At 43.6% G+C, this 18,328-nt stretch overlaps 1 protein-coding gene across 1 annotated transcript in view; it reads left to right on the forward strand.

The window, feature by feature from the left end:
• LOC115164808 (major facilitator superfamily domain-containing protein 3-like) overlaps nt 1–18,328 on the forward strand; it is a 29,961-nt gene that overhangs the window by 8,083 nt on the left and 3,550 nt on the right. The window contains exons 3-5 of the mRNA XM_029717623.1: nt 7,270–7,417; nt 11,648–11,748; nt 16,422–16,531. Coding sequence (XP_029573483.1) covers nt 7,270–7,417; nt 11,648–11,748; nt 16,422–16,531 — 359 coding nt within the window. The remainder of the gene's footprint in view (nt 1–7,269; nt 7,418–11,647; nt 11,749–16,421; nt 16,532–18,328) is intronic.

Raw genomic sequence — 18,328 nt, forward strand, 5'->3', positions numbered from 1 at the left:
TCTCGTTGTTCATGTTCTCCTTACCCCTCTCTCTCTGTCTGTTCATGTTTCTCCCTTACCCCTCTCTCTCTGTTGTCATGTTTCTCCCTTAACCCTCTCTCTCTGTCTGTTCATGTTTCTTCCTTACCCTCTCCTCTGTCTGTTCATGTTTCTCCCTTACCCCTCTCTCTGTCTGTTCATGTTTCTCCTTTACCCCTCTCTCTGTCTGTTCATGTTTCTCCCTTACCCTCTCTCTCTCTGTCTGTTCATGTTTCTCCCTTACCCCTCTCTCTCTGTCTGTTCATGTTTCTCCCTTACCCCTCTCTCTCTGTCTGTTCATGTTTCTCCCTTACTCCTCTCTCTCTCTCTGTCTGTTCATGTGTCTCCCTTACGCCTCTCTCTCTCTGTCTGTTCATGTTTCTCCCTTACCCCTCTCTCTCTGTCTGTTCATGTTTCTCCTTACCCCTCTCTCTCTGTCTGTTCGTGTTTCTCCCTTACCCCTCTCTCTCTGTCTGTTCATGTTTCTCCCTTACCCCTCTCTCTCTGTCTGTTCATGTTTCTCCCTTACCCTCTCTCTCTGTCTGTTCTTTCTCCCTTACCCCTCTCTCTCTGTCTGTTCATGTTTCTCCCTTACCCCTCTCTCTCTCTGTCTGTTCATGTTTCTCCCTTACCCCTCTCTCTCTGTCTGTTCATGTTTCTCCCTTACCCCTCTCTCTCTCTGTCTGTTCATGTTTCTCCCTTACCCTCTCTCTCTGTCTGTTCATGTTTCTCCCTTACCCCTCTCTCTCTGTCTGTTCATGTTTCTCCCTTACCCCTCTCTCTCTCTGTCTGTTCATGTTTCTCCCTTACCCCTCTCTCTCTCTGTCTGTTCATGTTTCTCCCTTACCCCTCTCTCTCTGTCTGTTCATTCTCCCTTACCCTCTCTCTCTGTCTGTTCATGTTTCTCCCTTACCTCTCTCTCTCTGTCTGTTCATGTTTCTCCCTTACCCCTCTCTCTCTGTCTGTTCATGTTTCTCCCTTACCCCTCTCTCTCTGTCTGTTCGTGTTTGTCCCTTACCCCTCTCTCTCTGTCTGTTTGTGTTTGTCCCTTACCCCTCTCTCTCTGTCTGTTCGTGTTGTTCCCTTACCCCTCTCTCTCTGTCTGTTCATGTTTCTCCCTTACCCCTCTCTCTCTGTCTGTTCGTGTTTGTCCCTTACCCCCCTCTCTCTGTCTGTTTGTGTTTGTCCCTTACCCCTCTCTCTCTGTCTGTTCATGTTTCTCCCTTACCCCTCTCTCTCTGTCTGTTCGTGTTTTCTCCCTTACCCCTCTCTCTCTGTCTGTTCATGTTTCTCCCTTTACCCCTCTCTCTCTGTCTGTCATGTTTCTCCCTTACCCCTCTCTCTCTGTCTGTTCATGTTTCTCCCTTACCCCTCTTCTCTGTCTGTTCATGTTTCTTCCTTACTCCTCTCTCTCTGTCTGTTCATATTTCTCCCTTACCCCTCTCTCTCTGTCTGTTCATGTTTCTCCTTTTACCCCTCTCTCTCTGTCTGTTCATGTTTCTCCCTTACCCCTCTCTCTCTGTCTGTTCATGTTTCTCCCTTACTCCTCTCTCTGTCTGTTCATGTTTCTCCCTTACCCCTCTCTCTCTGTCTGTTCATGTTTCTCCCTTACTCCTCTCTCTCTCTCTGTCTGTTCATGTGTCTCCCTTACGCCTCTCTCTCTCTCTGTCTGTTCATGTTTCTCCCTTACCCCTCTCTCTCTGTCTGTTCATGTTTCTCCCTTACCCCTCTCTCTCTGTCTGTTCGTGTTTTTCCCTTACCCCTCTCTCTCTGTCTGTTCATGTTTCTCCCTTACCCCTCTCTCCTGTCTGTTCATGTTTCTCCCTTACCCTCTCTCTCTGTCTGTTCATGTTTCTCCTTTACCCCTCTCTCTGTCTGTTCATGTTTCTCCCTTACCCCTCTCTCTCTCTGTCTGTTCATGTTACTCCCTTACCCCTCTCTCTCTGTCTGTTCATGTTTCTCCTTTACCCCTCTCTCTCTGTCTGTTCATGTTTCTCCCTTACCTCTCTCTCTCTGTCTGTTCATGTTTCTCCCTTACCCCTCTCTCTCTGTCTGTTCATGTTTCTCCCTTACCCCTCTCTCTCTGTCTGTTCATGTTTCTCCTTTACCCCTCTCTCTCTGTCTGTTCATGTTTCTCCCTTACCCCTCTCTCTCTGTCTGTTCATGTTTCTCCCTTACCCCTCTCTCTCTGTCTGTTCATGTTTCTCCCTTACCCCTCTCTCTCTGTCTGTTCATGTTTCTCCCTCACCCCTCTCTCTCTCTGTCTGTTCATGTTTCTCCCTTACCCCTCTCTCTCTGTCTCTTCATGTTTCTCCCTTACCTCTCTCTCTCTCTGTCTGTTCATGTTTCTCCCTTACCCCTCTCTCTCTCTGTCTGTTTGTGTTTCTCCCTTAACCCTCTCTCTCTGTCTGTTCATGTTTCTCCCTTACCCCTCTCTCTCTGTCTGTTCATGTTTCTCCCTTACCCCTCTCTCTCTGTCTGTTCGTGTTCTCCCTTACCCCTCTCTCTCTGTCTGTTCATGTTTCTCCCTTACCCCTCTCTCTCTGTCTGTCTGTTTCTCCCTTACCCCTCTCTCTCTGTCTGTTCGTGTTTGTCCCTTACCCCCCCTCTCTCTGTCTGTTCATGTTTCTCCCTTACCCCTCTCTCTCTGTCTGTTCATGTTTCTCCCTTACCCTTCTCTCTCTGTCTGTTTGTGTTTGTCCCTTACCCCTCTCTCTCTGTCTGTTCATGTTTCTCCCTTACCCTCTCTCTCTGTCTGTTCATGTTTCTCCCTTACCCCTCTCTCTCTGTCTGTTCATGTTTCTCCCTTACCCCTCTCTCTCTGTCTGTTCATGTTTCTCCCTTACCCCTCTCTCTCTGTCTGTTCATGTTTCTTCCTTACTCCTCTCTCTCTGTCTGTTCATGTTTCTCCCTTACCCCTCTCTCTCTGTCTGTTCATGTTTCTCCTTTACCCCTCTCTCTCTGTCTGTTCATGTTTCTCCCTTACCCTCTCTCTCTGTCTGTTCATGTTTCTCCCTTACCCCTCTCTCTCTGTCTGTTCATGTTTCTCCCTTACCCCTCTCTCTCTGTCTGTTCATGTTTCTCCCTTACTCCTCTCTCTCTCTCTGTCTGTTCATGTGTCTCCCTTACCCCTCTCTCTCTCTGTCTGTTCATGTTTCTCCCTTACCCCTCTCTCTCTGTCTGTTCATGTTTCTCCCTTACCCCTCTCTCTCTCTGTCTGTTCGTGTTTTTCCCTTACCCCTCTCTCTCTGTCTGTTCATGTTTCTCCCTTACCCCTCTCTCTCTGTCTGTTCATGTTTCTCCCTTACCCCTCTCTCTCTGTCTGTTCATGTTTCTCCTTTACCCCTCTCTCTCTGTCTGTTCATGTTTCTCCCTTACCCCTCTCTCTCTCTGTCTGTTCATGTTTCTCCCTCACCCCTCTCTCTCTCTGTCTGTTCATGTTTCTCCCTTACCCCCCTCTCTCTGTCTCTTCATGTTTCTCCCTTACCTCTCTCTCTCTCTGTCTGTTCATGTTTCTCCCTTACCCCTCTCTCTCTCTGTCTGTTTGTGTTTCTCCCTTAACCCTCTCTCTCTGTCTGTTCATGTTTCTCCCTTACCCCTCTCTCTCTGTCTGTTCATGTTTCTCCCTTACCCCTCTCTCTCTGTCTGTTCGTGTTTCTCCCTTACCCCTCTCTCTCTGTCTGTTCATGTTTCTCCCTTACCCCTCTCTCTCTGTCTGTTCATGTTTCTCCCTTACCCCTCTCTCTCTGTCTGTTCATGTTTCTCCTTTACCCCTCTCTCTCTCTTATCCATTATATTTCTCTCCACCTTTTCCATTTTCTGTCTCTGTCATTCTCCCTCTCTCTCTCTCTGTCATTCTATCTCTCTATCTCTCTCCCATACCCCCTCTCTACTAGTTTCTTCTTTGTGGATGCCTAATGAAATCCCCACTGAAATGGACAATTGTTGCTTTGAGAATATTTATAGAATTGAATAATCAGCCTTGTTGTGTTTGTCTGCACTCCCCTTTTAAAGAAATAATGAGTTTGAAGCAGTTGGAGCACTGAATGCTGTAGAGACACAACCACTGGTAAAGAATCAAGCATAGGAGGTTGGTGGCACCTTAATTGGAGAGGACAGGGCTCGTGGTAATGGCTGGAGTGGAATGAGTGGATTGGTATCAAATACATCAAACACATGGTTTCCATGTGCAACAGTAGCCTGCGGTTTATCAGACATCATAAAGGCTTTAAAAGAACAATCTGTTGTTCAAACAACAACAAAGGTGTTACCCTATCCAGTGTTTTGGTAAATAGCTCAGGGATGGGGTTGCAGGAATGTAACCACTCTCAAATTCATAGACAGAGCTATGGATGCAAGGACTGACCATCCCATGAGTGACCAACTGCCCCTCCCAATCTTCAGGCTATGCTCAAACCCTACACACCAACCCGAGCACGCTTGGTCTCTTGGCCCTCCCACCCCTATGGGGGGGCAGCTCCTGCTCAGCCCAGTCCAAGCTCTTCTCTTCCCTTGCACAATGGTGGAACTGGCTTCCCCCTATAGCTAGGACAGCAGAGCCCCCCCCCCCCCCCCGCATAAAAATGCATTTTGTGAACTAACACTTACTTACTAACTCTGACTTTGCTATTAGCTACTTTATTGAGGAAAAATGTAATTACTATGACTGTGATATGTGGTTGTCCCACCTAGCTATCTTAAGATGAATGCACTAACTGTAAGTCGCTCTGGATAAGAGCGTTTGCTAAATGACTAAAATGTAAATATTAAATATGACATCAAAATTATAGTTATAACCATATTTTTAGGCTATTTTGATGCAGTGTTTGTTTACAATAAGACCTACACTGTTTACAAACAAATGAGTAAAACAAATGTATATTTGGGGTTTTGATGGAGTTAAAGAATTTAACTAAGCTCATGATGCATTTGAATTACACTGAGTGTAAAAAACATTAAGGACACCTGCTCTTTCCATGTCATAGACCGACCAGGTGTATCCAGGTGAAAGCTATGATCCCTTATTGATGTCACTTGTTAAATCCACTTCAATCAGTGTATATGAAGGGGAGGAGACAGGTTAAAAAATGCTTTTTAAGCCTTGAGACAATTGAGACATGGATTGTGTGTGTGCCATTCAGAGGTTGAATGGGCAAGACAAAAGATTTAAGTGCCTTTGAACGGGGAATGGCAATAGGTGCCAGGTGCCCCGGTTTGAGGGTTTTTCACGCTCAACAGTTTCCCATGTGTATCAAGAATGGTCTACCACCCAAAGGACATCCAGCCAACTTGACACAATTGTGGGAAGCATTGTAGTCAACATGGGCCAGCATCCCTGTGAAACGCTTTCGATACCTTGTGGAGTCCATGCCCTGACAAATTGAGGCTGTTCTGAGGGCAAAATGGGGTGCAACTCAATATTAGGTATGTGTTCCTAATGTTTTGTAGCCAGAATATATTCTTCAAGAATCAATGGGTGTATATCGATCATTTCAAAGTCCAAAAAGTTGATGTAGCAATGACAGATTGCCTATTTAAGTAATGTCTTACCGTAATGACAAATGCTCAAACTATCTACCCTGTTGGATGATAAAAAGTTCCCCAGGTTTCAACCGGTGCTGGTGGGAAATAGTGAGTAGTACAGTAGCTGATAGCTGCTGATGTTAGTGCTGCCTTGGCATATAGAATATAGACGCTGAATGAATATGTCATCACAGCAACCTCTGTTTATCCCTCTCATTCTCCTGCCATACATTTAGCTTGGCTGTCACATAGCGTTGTCTTAACGTGTGCGTTGTCGTAGCGTTCCCATGTGCCAGGAGGTTTCGAGCGTCTTCTCTAAGAACTCTTTTTGATATCCTTCTCCATTTCACGTGAAAGATTCTCTCTCTATTTTTGTTTTTCTTCTGGCCAAGTGTGTGTGTGTGAGTGTGTCGTCTCTTTGACAGCAGTCTCTGAGCTGTCACTCAGCACTCCGTCTCCCTGTCTTTGTGAAGTCACTCTCCATTAATAATGGCGGCGGCGCTAAATATTTTACAGTGTCGTTCGGCAGAACATTGTCCCGCCTTCAAAACCACACAGAGACACTATTGTCTCACTGAGAAACTTTTATTTCAAGCTAAAGCTCTGTGACTGAGGCTTGTGTTATGTGAGGAAGTTTCACATTAGGCCCTTTTGAAAAATGACGCAGGATATTCTTTGTTTTGTTTGACATCTATTATTGGTACTACCGTAATTTCCGGACTATTAAGCGCACCTGAATATAAGCCGCACCCACTGAATTAAAAAATATATATTATTTTGAACATAAATAAGCTGCACATGTCTATAAGCCGCAGGTGCCTACCGGTACATTGAAACAAATGAACTTTACACAGGCTTTAACGAAACACGGCTTGTAACAAAAAATTAGCAGTAAGCTTTAGTTGTCTTTTTGCACTGAGTCAATTCCTCACGCTGCTGTTTCCAACCTCTTCTCATCGACTAATTAAGACCAAGCTCCCGTGCAGCAGCTCTATTTCCTTTTCCAACAGCCAGATCAATCGCCTTCAACTTGAAAGCTGCATCATATGCATTTCTCTGTGTCTTTGCCATGATGAGGGTGACAAAATGACTACCGTAATCAGAATGATGGGAAGTTTGAGAGCGCTCGATTTAATCTAAACAGTAAACAAAAAAGTTGTTTGACCTTAACCTGTTCGGCAATTTCATTGGTCTAATGAAAGCTTCATGCCGCCAAAAAACTGAGCACGTCACAGAATGTGTTTTAAAAAAAAAAAAAAAATTGAAAGCGGGAAAAATCCATATATTAGCCACGTCACTGTTTAAGCCGCGAGGTTCAAAGTTGCGGCTTATAGTCCGGAATTTACGGTATCTAGGAATAGTGTATGTTGTTAGATTAAGAAAGCACCAATATAACATTGTCCAGTCTATTAAAAGTAACTGCTTTGTTACTGTCACAGTGTTTAAGAAAGTTGGAGTTGTCATACACAGTGAAGAAATCCACTATTGTTTTCTTCTTCCTTTTTTCCTTTAAATAGCTCTGTCACAGGAAGGTGGATTGTGGGTGTTTTTGAGTGTGTTTATTTCAAACAATGGCTAATCCATCGTAGTTAACTCTTGCCTATGTTGTTGATAAAACGACTAAAACTACAGATGAACAGATTTGTGTTTAGAGTCTAACTCTCTCTTGTCTAACCTGAACTCCAACTGGTTTGTCCTCTCTCCCTCTCTCTCTCTCTCTATCCACAGGTGAGCAGGGTGCGGTGACCATGTTCCCGCTCTTCCTTTTGGACCATCACATGACAGCCCGGGAGCTGGGGTTCTGGAACGGCGTGATCGCCATGTGCTTCTCAATCTGTGGCTCCTCCCTCGGTGGCCTGCTGCTCTCCCAGTTCAGGTAGCGTTCAGAGGCAGCACTCTCCTGTTAGCGTTCAGAGGCAGCACTCTCCTGTTAGCGTTCAGAGGCAGCACTCTCCTGTTAGCGTTCAGAGGCAGCATTCTCCTGTTAGCGTTCAGAGGCAGCACTCTCCTGTTAGCGTTCAGAGGCAGCACTCTCCTGTTAGCGTTCAGAGGCAGCACTCTCCTGTTAGCGTTCAGAGGCAGCACTCTCCTGTTAGCGTTCAGAGGCAGCACTCTCCTGTTAGCGTTCAGAGGCAGCACTCTCCTGTTAGCGTTCAGAAGCAACACTGTCTATAGTGCCCATTTTAGTGTCCCTTTCTGTGGCACAGATATCACGTCACCCCATCACCTCCCCTCCCCACATTGGGGGTGTGTGTGTGTGTGTGTGTGTGTGTGTGTGTGTGTGTGTGTGTGTGTGTGTGTGTGTGTGTATAGCCCTCTGTGTGTGGTAGGAGAACAGCACGGGGAGATGCTTTGTAGCCTCCAGTGAGGCAAGGAGACAGGCCCCAGCAGCAACACTAGGTCTTCTGTGTTCTACAGCTGATAATTCAAAGCTTACACCAATAATCAACTATTTCTATTGACCTAACATGAAGTGAACTAAAACTGTCTTGTTTTTGAGAGAGATCACAGATCACAGACTTTAGCCTAAACGTCATTATAATCTGCAGCAGCGCCATTTGCTCGTGAAAAATGTCACTCCTATAGAGACTCTCCTTGACGTCATCTTATTTTCTAAGAATAATATTGAAGTTCCTAGCAAACAGTAGTAGAACATACATTTGGAAAGGCAGCAGCTGCACAACAAAGCAGGGATGCCTCAGCTCTAGAGATTAAAGTTCTCCTTTCAATTGCTAGTTAACCTTACATTTTCGCCAAATGCCATTACAGCACATCCACTACCCTAACTCAACCCCCAATGCAGAAAACAATACATGTGATGTAATGCAATCTATAAATAACAACAATACGTAAGTTATTGGATTTGGCTATTTCAGCCACACCTCTTGCTGACAGGTGTATAAAATTGAGCACACAGCCATTCAATCTCCATAGACAATCATTGACAGTAGATTGGCCTTACTGAAGACTTTCAACGTTGCACCTTCATAGGATGCTTCCTTTCCAACAAGTCAGTTCATCAAATTTCTGCCCTGCTAGAGCGGCCCGGTCAACTATAAGTGCTGTTATTGTGAAGTGGAAACATCTAGGAGCAACAACGGCTCAGCCACGAAGTGGTAGGCCACACAAGCTCATAGAATGGTTCCGCTGAGTTCTGAAGCATGTGGCGCGTACAAATCATCTTTCCTCGGTTGCAACGCTCACTACCAAGGTCCAAAATGACTCTGGAAGCAACGTCAGCACAAGAACTGTTCGGCAGGAGCTTCAGGAAATGGGTTTCCATGGCCGATCAGCCACACACAAGCCTAAGATCACCACGCACAATGCCAAGCGTCGGCTGTAGTGGTGTAAAGCTTGCAGTCATTGGACTCTGGAGCAGTTGAAAGCGTTCTCGGAAGGGATGAATCACTCTTCACCATCTGGCAGTCCGAAGGACAAGTCTGGGTTTGGCGGATGCCAGGAGAACGCTACCTGCACCAATGCATAATGCCAACTGTAAAGTTTGGTGGAGTAGGCATAATGGTCTGGGGCAGTTTTTCATGGTTCGTGCTAGGCCCGTTAGTTCCAGTGAAGGGAAATCTTAACGCTACAGCATACAATGACATTCTAGACGATTCTGTCCTTCCAGCTTTGTGGCAACAGTTTGGGGAAGGCCCTTTCCTGTTTCAGCATGACAATGCCCTCGTGCACAAAGCAAAATGGTTTGTCGAGATCGGTGTTGAAGAATTTGACTGGCCTGCACAGAGCGCTGACCTCAACCCCATCGAACACCTTTGGGATTAATTGGAACGAGGACTGCGAGCCAGACCTAATCGTCCAACATCAGTGCCCGACCCCACTAATTATCTTGTGGCTGAATGGAAGGAAGTCCCTGCAGCAATGTTCCAACATCTAGTGGAAAGCCTTCCCAGAGGAGTGGAGGCTGTTATAGCAGCAAAGGGGAGACCAACTCCATATTAATGCCTGTGATTTTGGAATGAGATGTTCGACATGCAGGTGTTCACATACTTTTGGTCATGTAGTGTACATCACCATTGCTAGCACTCACAAAGATAGATTGGTTAATGATAATACTTCCATTAGCATCGAGCTGAAATAGGACCTATATGAAGAGAATACCAATATCTTGTCTTTCTATAAAACGTCTGCAGAAGTCTGTGGTCTGTCCTGTTTGAATTACATCTCCATATGGTCTCTGATGCTTCTACTCTTTCTTCCTGTCTAAGTTTTTGAGAATGCATTCCAGGTGACTACCTCATGAAGCTGGTTGAGAGAATGCCAAGAGTGTGCAATGCTGTCATCAAGGCAAGGGGTGGCTATTTGAAGAATCTCAAATATAAAACATGTTTTGATTTGTTTAACACTTCTTTTGGTTACTACATGATTCCATATGTGTTATTTCATAGTTTTGATGTCTTCACTAGGACTCGGGCAGAATTGTCACATTTTCACACACAGAGGTGCGTTCACCTGACACTGTACACCCAGTCCAGATTCCCACAGAATGACTCACCACCACTCTCCCCCACCTCCCAACACGCAAGCACACATACACACACTACACAAAGCCAATCCACCAAGCCGTCTCAATGCTCTCAAATCAAATTTGAACATTTATCCTGGGCCCCATCAGAAACGCCTGAGTGGCCAGAGACTGACCGCCTCACATAGATCGCCATCGGTAACCCGAGAGCCTATACAGTATCGCAGCCCGGCCGGTGTGAGGTGTCAGTAGCGAGGCAGGTTCTCCTCTCACCACATCACTACGGCAACTCCTCAGAGTGCCAGATTTGAAAGAGTGTCATTGAGAAGGAGAGAATAAAAAATGAGGGAAAGAATGTCTTTATTATGTGAATGATAGCAGATTGGTTTTCCAGTGGAAAGGGTAAAGAAGGAGAAATGAGAGAGGTGTTGTAGAGCCTGTAGACGTAAAGACTGACAGAATGGGTAGATACTATTTGGTATCAGATTTGAGTATAGTTGGTATATTTCTCATGTCATAGTTAAATCAAACTTAGCTGTGGTAATGTCCATGTGGTAATGTCCTTGTCAGATTGTATAGATGTCAGATACCAGACAGTGACACGTGTCTGGTTAGTCTGATTGACAGGATCCTTTGGGGACTGATTGGCACAGGGGTAATCCCTGGGAGATACACACACACACAACACACAACACACAACACAATGCTCTAAGGGGGTGAGAAGACTGATGGTCATTAATTTACCACGCTTTGGAGCTCCTTGGGTTATTGATTACCCCATGAGCTGAGCCATGCCTACCGGGAGACACAGCTCTTAGACTAACAAGGAATCAATTAGCGTCTGGGGACACGTTGTGTGTGTGTGTGTGTGTGTGTGTGTGTGTGTGTGTGTGTGTGTGTGTGTGTGTGTGTGTGTGTGTGTGTGTGTGTGTGTCACGGTTTCCATTAGCCGGTAATAGACGGCTTATGGCCAATATAGATTTTTTAAGCTGATAAATAAAATTTGCACCGGCCAAATGTCTGGGAGAGAAAAAAAAATCCCATAGCAAAATAATGCCTTTTAGCCTATTCATTGATGGAAATGCCAGTTGATCTAAATGCATTTGACCAGTCATGCTTATCGGTCTATGGGTTAATTTCCATAATGTAGTGGAATTAAATTGGCACATGTATATTTTTGTTTTATCACACACGCACAGCATACAGAGCCTAGCATACAGAGCCTAGCATACAGAGCCTAGCATACAGAGCCTAGCATACAGAGCCTAGCATACAGAGCCTAGCATACAGAGCCTAGCATACAGAGCCTAGCATACAGAGCCTAGCATACAGAGCCTAGCATACAGAGCCTAGCATACAGAGCCTAGCATACAGAGCCTAGCATACAGAGCCTAGTTTAAGCTGAACGTCTTTGACAAATGTCTAGTAAATTAAAATGTTGCCAGTCAAATGTCCGGTGGCACATTTTCCTAACGGAAACCCTGGAGTGTGGGTGTGTGTGCTACTGTAGAAGTAAGTATGGTGTTTGTTTTTGTTAGCATACACATACTACACAGTATTCTTCGCCTGTGTGTGTGTCAAATGGAATTTGTGACTGGTTGTCTGTCTTGTGTGTCTCCACAGTATTGGCTCTCTGATGAGGCGGGCGTTTGTGATGCGGACTGTCAGTATGGTGTTCCAGAGCTCCCTTCTGACCGTGCTAGAACCTTCTCCACTCATGAAAGGTGAGAGAAGACCAGACCGCACTCTGACCACAACTTGACTAGGCAGCATTGACCACGTTTACATGCGCACAGCATTCCAGATAGTAGCTCATATCCCGCTTAAGGTCTTGTTCGGGATAAGCTGTTTACATGCACCTTTGATATCCCGCTCACGAGTATCCCTGTATCCATGAATAAACAGAATATTCCTCATTGATGTTCACATGGGTTAAATGGAATAGTAACTGAAATCTGGACACTGACTGTAGGTCTATAACCTCTCACATGTAGAGTAATAAAATATGAACTCTGCAGAATTATGCATTTATTGCAGTAAAACTAGACAACAAATGTTAATTTTGTGTCTGGAACAGGAGTGGAAAAGTCTGATTTCTTTCTTTCAGCATCTCTTGAGAAAATGTCAATGTGCGTGTAATGTTTTGTCTTTGACACTGTTATGCAAGCAGACAGTATTTCAACCACATAAAATATGCAGCCAAGACGAACTGAAGTCTTATCAGAAACTTGTTTAGTCGTTTTCTTAGCTTTTCCTTTCCTTAAAACCGATCAAACTGATGGCATTTGGACATTTTGCACAGGACCAATTTTTCCACTGTGTTGGAGTTATTGTGTTTTCTCCCCGGTTCCTCAACGAAACAACTTTACTGGTGTTAACTAGATTAATGCATTCATTCTATTGATGTAAGAGATTATTCTGGTGAGCACTACTTTATTTCGTCTTCTGGGGCAACAAGTTATGACAGAAGCAAAGCTGCATGTAGGCTATCAAACCACAGTTTACAAACAAATGGCCTACCAAATGTCTGAAATTATAAGCAGAAACTTGATTTAAAATATAGTAAATTCATTATAGTAGGCAAAATTATTATGGAATTATTAATGGTGGATGGAACTGCGCAGGTATCCTACCTTTGTTAAGTGATTTGTTTGATAATCAGATAAAAAGATCATCACACAACACCATAGAATGCACAACACCCATGATATGCACAACTGAGCCTGGAAAACAACAGTAAACGGCATAAGATGTTTACATGCCACAGTATCCCATCTTGGATCAGCATATCCCAGGCATCTTATCTGGGTTTCTTATAACCGTGATGCAAGCTTTTTGGGGTTATTGTAAACGGGATATGATGTTTATATGCGTCAACTCAAAAACAGAATACTTGAGTATCCCGAATAATAACGGGATATTGGTGTGCATGTAAACGTGGTCAATGTCATCAGTTCACTAACCATGGACATACTGTACATCATTGACTCTAACCAGCCTGTCCTTTTCCACTGATTTAGACCTGTACGCGTCTCTAGTCCCCCACAAGCCACATCTGTTTGTCTATCCGTACCTCAATATCTTTCTTTCACCTTGCACAAAGTGGGAGCAGGAGGCAGGTGAATGTGTGACTCTGATGAATGAAGGCAGGCACCTCCATGTGACCTCACTGACTCACACAGGTAGTCAAGACTACTATGAACAAAACCACTGGGCTCGCAGATCCATCCGCTTTGGTACACGAAAGCTACACATGATGGACTTTACTGGATACCCATCGTATGCTTCTACAACGGCCACACTCTAACCCCCTGACCCCATGGCGAAACAAATAACACATTGTGTCTTATGTTACCCATCCACATTTAGGCCTATACATATAACATTGTCTCACGTGTAACCCATCCACATTTAGGCCTATACATATAACATTGTCTCACGTGTTACCCATCCACATTTAGGCCTATACATATAACATTGTCTCACGTGTAAACCATCCACATTTAGGCCTATACATATAACATTGTCTCACGTGTAACCCATCCACATTTAGGCCTATACATATAACATTGTCTCACGTGTAACCCATCCACATTTAGGCCTATACATATAACATTGTCTCACGTGTAACCCATCCACATTTAGGCCTATACATATAACATTGTCTCACGTGTAACCCATCCACATTTAGGCCTATACATATAACATTGTCTCACGTGTAACCCATCCACATTTAGGCCTATACATAAATAAAAAATATACGTGTAACCCGTTCATATTCATGCCTTCTTGATTGAACCTTTATTTAACCTTTATTGAACCTTTATTTAACCAGGTTTGTCTCTTGGAGATAGAAATACATTTTTCAATAGAGACCTGGTACATAAGGCCTATACATACAACACACACATACAGTGCTTTCAGAAACTATTCATACCCCTTGACTTATTTCACATTAAGTTAGTCTCGGAGGGCGGTAGGTAGCCTAGTGGTTAGAGCATTGGGCCAGTAACTGAAAGGTTGCTCGATCGAATCCCCGAGCTGACAAGGTAAAAATCTGTCGTTCTGCCCCTGAACAAGGCAGTTAACCCACTGTTCCTAGATCGTCATTGTAAATAAGAATTTGTTCTTAACTGACTTGCCTAGTTAAATAAAGGATAAATAAATTGTGTTACAGCTGGAATTCAAAATGGATTAAAAAAAATATATATTCTCACCCATCTACACACAATACCCCATAATGACAAAGTGAAAACATGTTTTAAGACATTTTTGCAAATGTATTGAAAATGAAATACAGAAATATATTATTTACATAAGTATTCACACCCCTGAGTCAATACATGTTAGAATCACCTTTGGCAGCAATTACAGCTGTGTTTTTCTGGGTAAGACTCTAAAAGCTTTGCATACCTGGATTGTACAATATTTGCACATTATTGTTTTAAAAATTCTTCAAGCTCTGTCAAGTTTGTTATTGATCGTTTCTAGACATAGATGTTTAAGCCGATTTAAGTCAAAACTTTAACTAGGCCACTCAGCAACATTCAATGTCATCTTGGTTATTGTCCTGCGGAAAGGTGAATTTGTCTCCCAGAGTCTGTTAGAAAGCAGACAATTTCCAGGATTTTGGCTGTGCTTAGCTCTATTACGTTTATTTTTATCCCCCAAAAAACTCTCTAGTCCTTGCCGATAACAAGCATACCCATAACATGATGCAGCCACCACCATGTTTGAAAATATGACGAGTGGTACTCAGTGATGTGTTGTGTTGAATTTGTTCCAAACATAGCGCTTTGTATTCAGGACTTAAAGTTCATTACTTTGACAATTTTTTTGTTGCAAATTTACTTTAGTGCCTTATTGCAAACAGGATGCATGTTTTTAAATATTTATATTCCTTCTGTCATTTAGGTTAGTATTGTGGAGTAACTACAATGTTGTTGATCCATCCTCAGTTTTGTCCTATCACAGCCGTTAAACTCTGTAACTGTTTTAAAGTCACCACTGGCCACATGGTGAAATCCCTGAGCAGTTTCCTTCCTCTCCAGCAACTGAGTTTAGAAGGACGCCTGTATCTTTGTAGTGACTGTGTGTATTGATACACCATCCAAAGTGTAATTAATAACTTCACCATGCTCAAAGCAATATCCAATGTCTGCTTTTTATGTACCAATAGCTGCCCTTCTTTGTGAGGCATTGGAAAACCTCCCTAGTCTTTGTGTTTGAAATTCACTGCTCGACTGAGGGACTACAGATAATTGTATGTGTGGGGTACAGCGATGAGGTAGTCATAAAAAAAATGATGTTAAGCACTATTATTTCATCCATGCAACTTATTGTGACTTGTTAAGCACAGTTTTACTCCTGAACGTATTTAGGCTTTCCATAACAAAGGGGTTGAAAACGTATTGACTCAAGACATTTCAGCTTTTCATTTCATGAAGGCACTGTATGTGGTGGAAGAAGAGGTGCGTGAAGAGGTCAGTTTACAGCGCTTTGAGCATCTCTCACAAACATCCCATTTTAATCTCATGACTAAATTGAAGGAAAGCTGAAAGCAGAACAGAAGCTTTCTCAGTGACCTGTTTGAACCTATGTTGAGCTGTTCACTCTGGAAACCTCTGGAAGTGGAGCCCTCCCTCTTTAGAGAAGGAACAATGATGTCAAAGATTAAAAAATGTTTTGCTGTAAAATTCTCAATATTACATGAGTGCCCCATTTTCTCACTCTGATAAGCTGAGTTAGTGTCTCGCTCTCTGAATCCTGTGAAATGGAGAAGACTTATTCTGCAAAACTCGACATCTCCGGTGAATAATTCAGCGTCAGTGGGAGCTGAGAGACACTCTGTGTCGCCTGTGTTCTGCTGTCTTCTGAGAGGGAACAACTTGTTTGGGGGAACGCAAGGAGACAGCACCCCCCTCACTTCCACCTTTGTTGTCTCAGTTCAGCGACAGATCAGGCTCCACTGATATTCACTGTGCCACTGAGCTCTCCTTCTCACACCATCCATCCAGTAGGGACTCTGAGTGAAAAGAAAGAGGCAAATTTAGATAACACCACTTTAAGACAGGATGCAGCAGGTAGCCTAGCGGTTAGAGTGTTGGGCCAGTAACCGAAAGGTCACTAGTTCGAATACCTGAGTCGACAAGGTGAAATATCTGTCGATGCGCCCTTGAGCAAGGCACTTAACCCCTAATTGTTCCAGGGTTGCTGTTGATAATGGCAGACCCTGGCCTTGACCCCACTCTCCAAGGGTCTCAGGGAGAGTGTGATATGCAAAAAACACATTCCCAATTCACACATGTGAAAAAGGACAAATATAAGCACCCATAATGTTTTGCAATATTGTGTTGAGTTTGAGACAGTGTAGGCTGTTACTGTGTTTGCCCCTCAGGTATGGCCGTGTTGAGTTTGAGCATTCAGCACTTCCTGGGCGGCCTCATCACAACGCTCACCTTCACAACCATGATGCACTGCACACAGAGAGCGGAGGAGAGTGTACAGGTCAGAGTCACCCTCTACACACTTGTCAACCTAGAACATTGTTTCCCATGGCAAAGTCAGGTCATTTATGTGAGAATCATGTATTAAAGACAGACATCTGAATTTTTTTCAGTGATATTAAATAATCACATACAGTTTAAGTCGGAAATTTACATACACTTAGGTAGGAGTCATTAACACTCGTTTTTTAACCACTCCACAAATGTCTTGTTAACAAACTATAGTTTTGGCTAGTCGGTTAGGTCATCTACTTTGTGCATGACACAAGTACGTTTTCCAACAATTGTTTACAGACAGATTATTTCACTTATAATTCACTGTATCACAATTCCAGTGGATCAGAATTTACCTGTGGATGTATTTCAAGACCTACCTTCAAACTCAGTGCCTCTGCTTGACATCATGGGAAAATCAAAAGAAATCAGCCAAGACCTCAGAAAAAAACTGGAGACTTCCACATGTCTGGTCCAAGCGCCTGAAGGTACCACATTCATCTGTACAAACAATAGTATGCAAGTATAAACACCATGGGACCACGCAGCCGTCATACTGCTCAGGAAGGAGACGCGTTCTGTCTCCTAGAGATGAACGTACTTTGGTGCGAAAAGTTCAAATCAATCCCAGAACAACAGCAAAGGACCTTGTGAAGATGCTGGAGGAAACAAGTACAAAAGTATTTTTTCCACAGTAAAAGGAGTCCTATATCGACATAACCTAAGAGGCCGCTCAGCAAGGAAGAAGCCACTGCTCCAAAACTGCCATAAAAAAGCCAGACTACGGTTTGCAACTGCACATCGGGACAAAGATCATACTTTTTGGAGAAATGTTCTCTGGTCTGATGAAACAAAAATAGAACTGTTTGGCCATAATGACCATCGTTATGTTTGGAGGAAAAAGGGCGAGGCTTGCAAGCCGAAGAACACCATTCCAACCGTGAAGCACAGGGGTGGCAGCATCATGTTGTGGGGGTGCTTTGCTGCAGGAGGGACTGGTCCACTTCACAAAATAGATGGCATCATGAGGAACGAAAATTATGTGGATATATTGAAGCAACATCTCAAGACATCAGTCAGGAAGTTAAAGCTTGGTCGCCAATGGGTCTTCCAAATGGACAATGACCCCAAGCATACTTCCAAAGTTGTGGCAAAATGGCTTAAGGACAACAAAGTCAAAGTATTGGAGTGGCCATCACACAGCCCTGACCTCAATCCTATAGAAAATGTGTGGACAGAACTGAAAAAGCATGTGCGAGCAAGGAGGCCTACAAACCTGACTCAGTTACACCAGCTCAGGAGGAAGGAGGAATAGGAGGAATGGACCAAAATTCACCCAACTTATTGTGGGAAGCTTGTGGAAGGCTACCCAAAACGTTTGACCCAAGTTAAATAATTTAAAAGCAATGCTACCAAATACTAATTGAGTGTATGCAAACTTCTGACCCACTGGGAATGTGATGAAAGAAATAAAAGCTGAAATAAATAATTCTCTCTACTATTATTCTGACATTTCACATTCTTAAAATAAATTGGTGATCCTAAATGACCTAAGACAGGGACTTTTTACTAGGATTAAATGTCAGGAATTGTGACAAACTGAGTTTAAATGTATTTGGCTAAGGTGTATGTAAACTTCCGACTTCAACTGTATATCCCTTGATTTTGGTAAATGTGACTGAGGTAAGTACAAATGTCTAACATCATCAGTACATTGGGGCGGCAGGTAGCCTAGTGGTTAGGGCATTGGACTAGTAACCGAAAGGTTGCAAAATCAAATCCCCGAGCTGACAAGGTAAAAATC

This window comes from Salmo trutta, chromosome 27, assembly GCF_901001165.1.
Source record: "Salmo trutta chromosome 27, fSalTru1.1, whole genome shotgun sequence".
NCBI lineage: Eukaryota > Metazoa > Chordata > Actinopteri > Salmoniformes > Salmonidae > Salmo > Salmo trutta.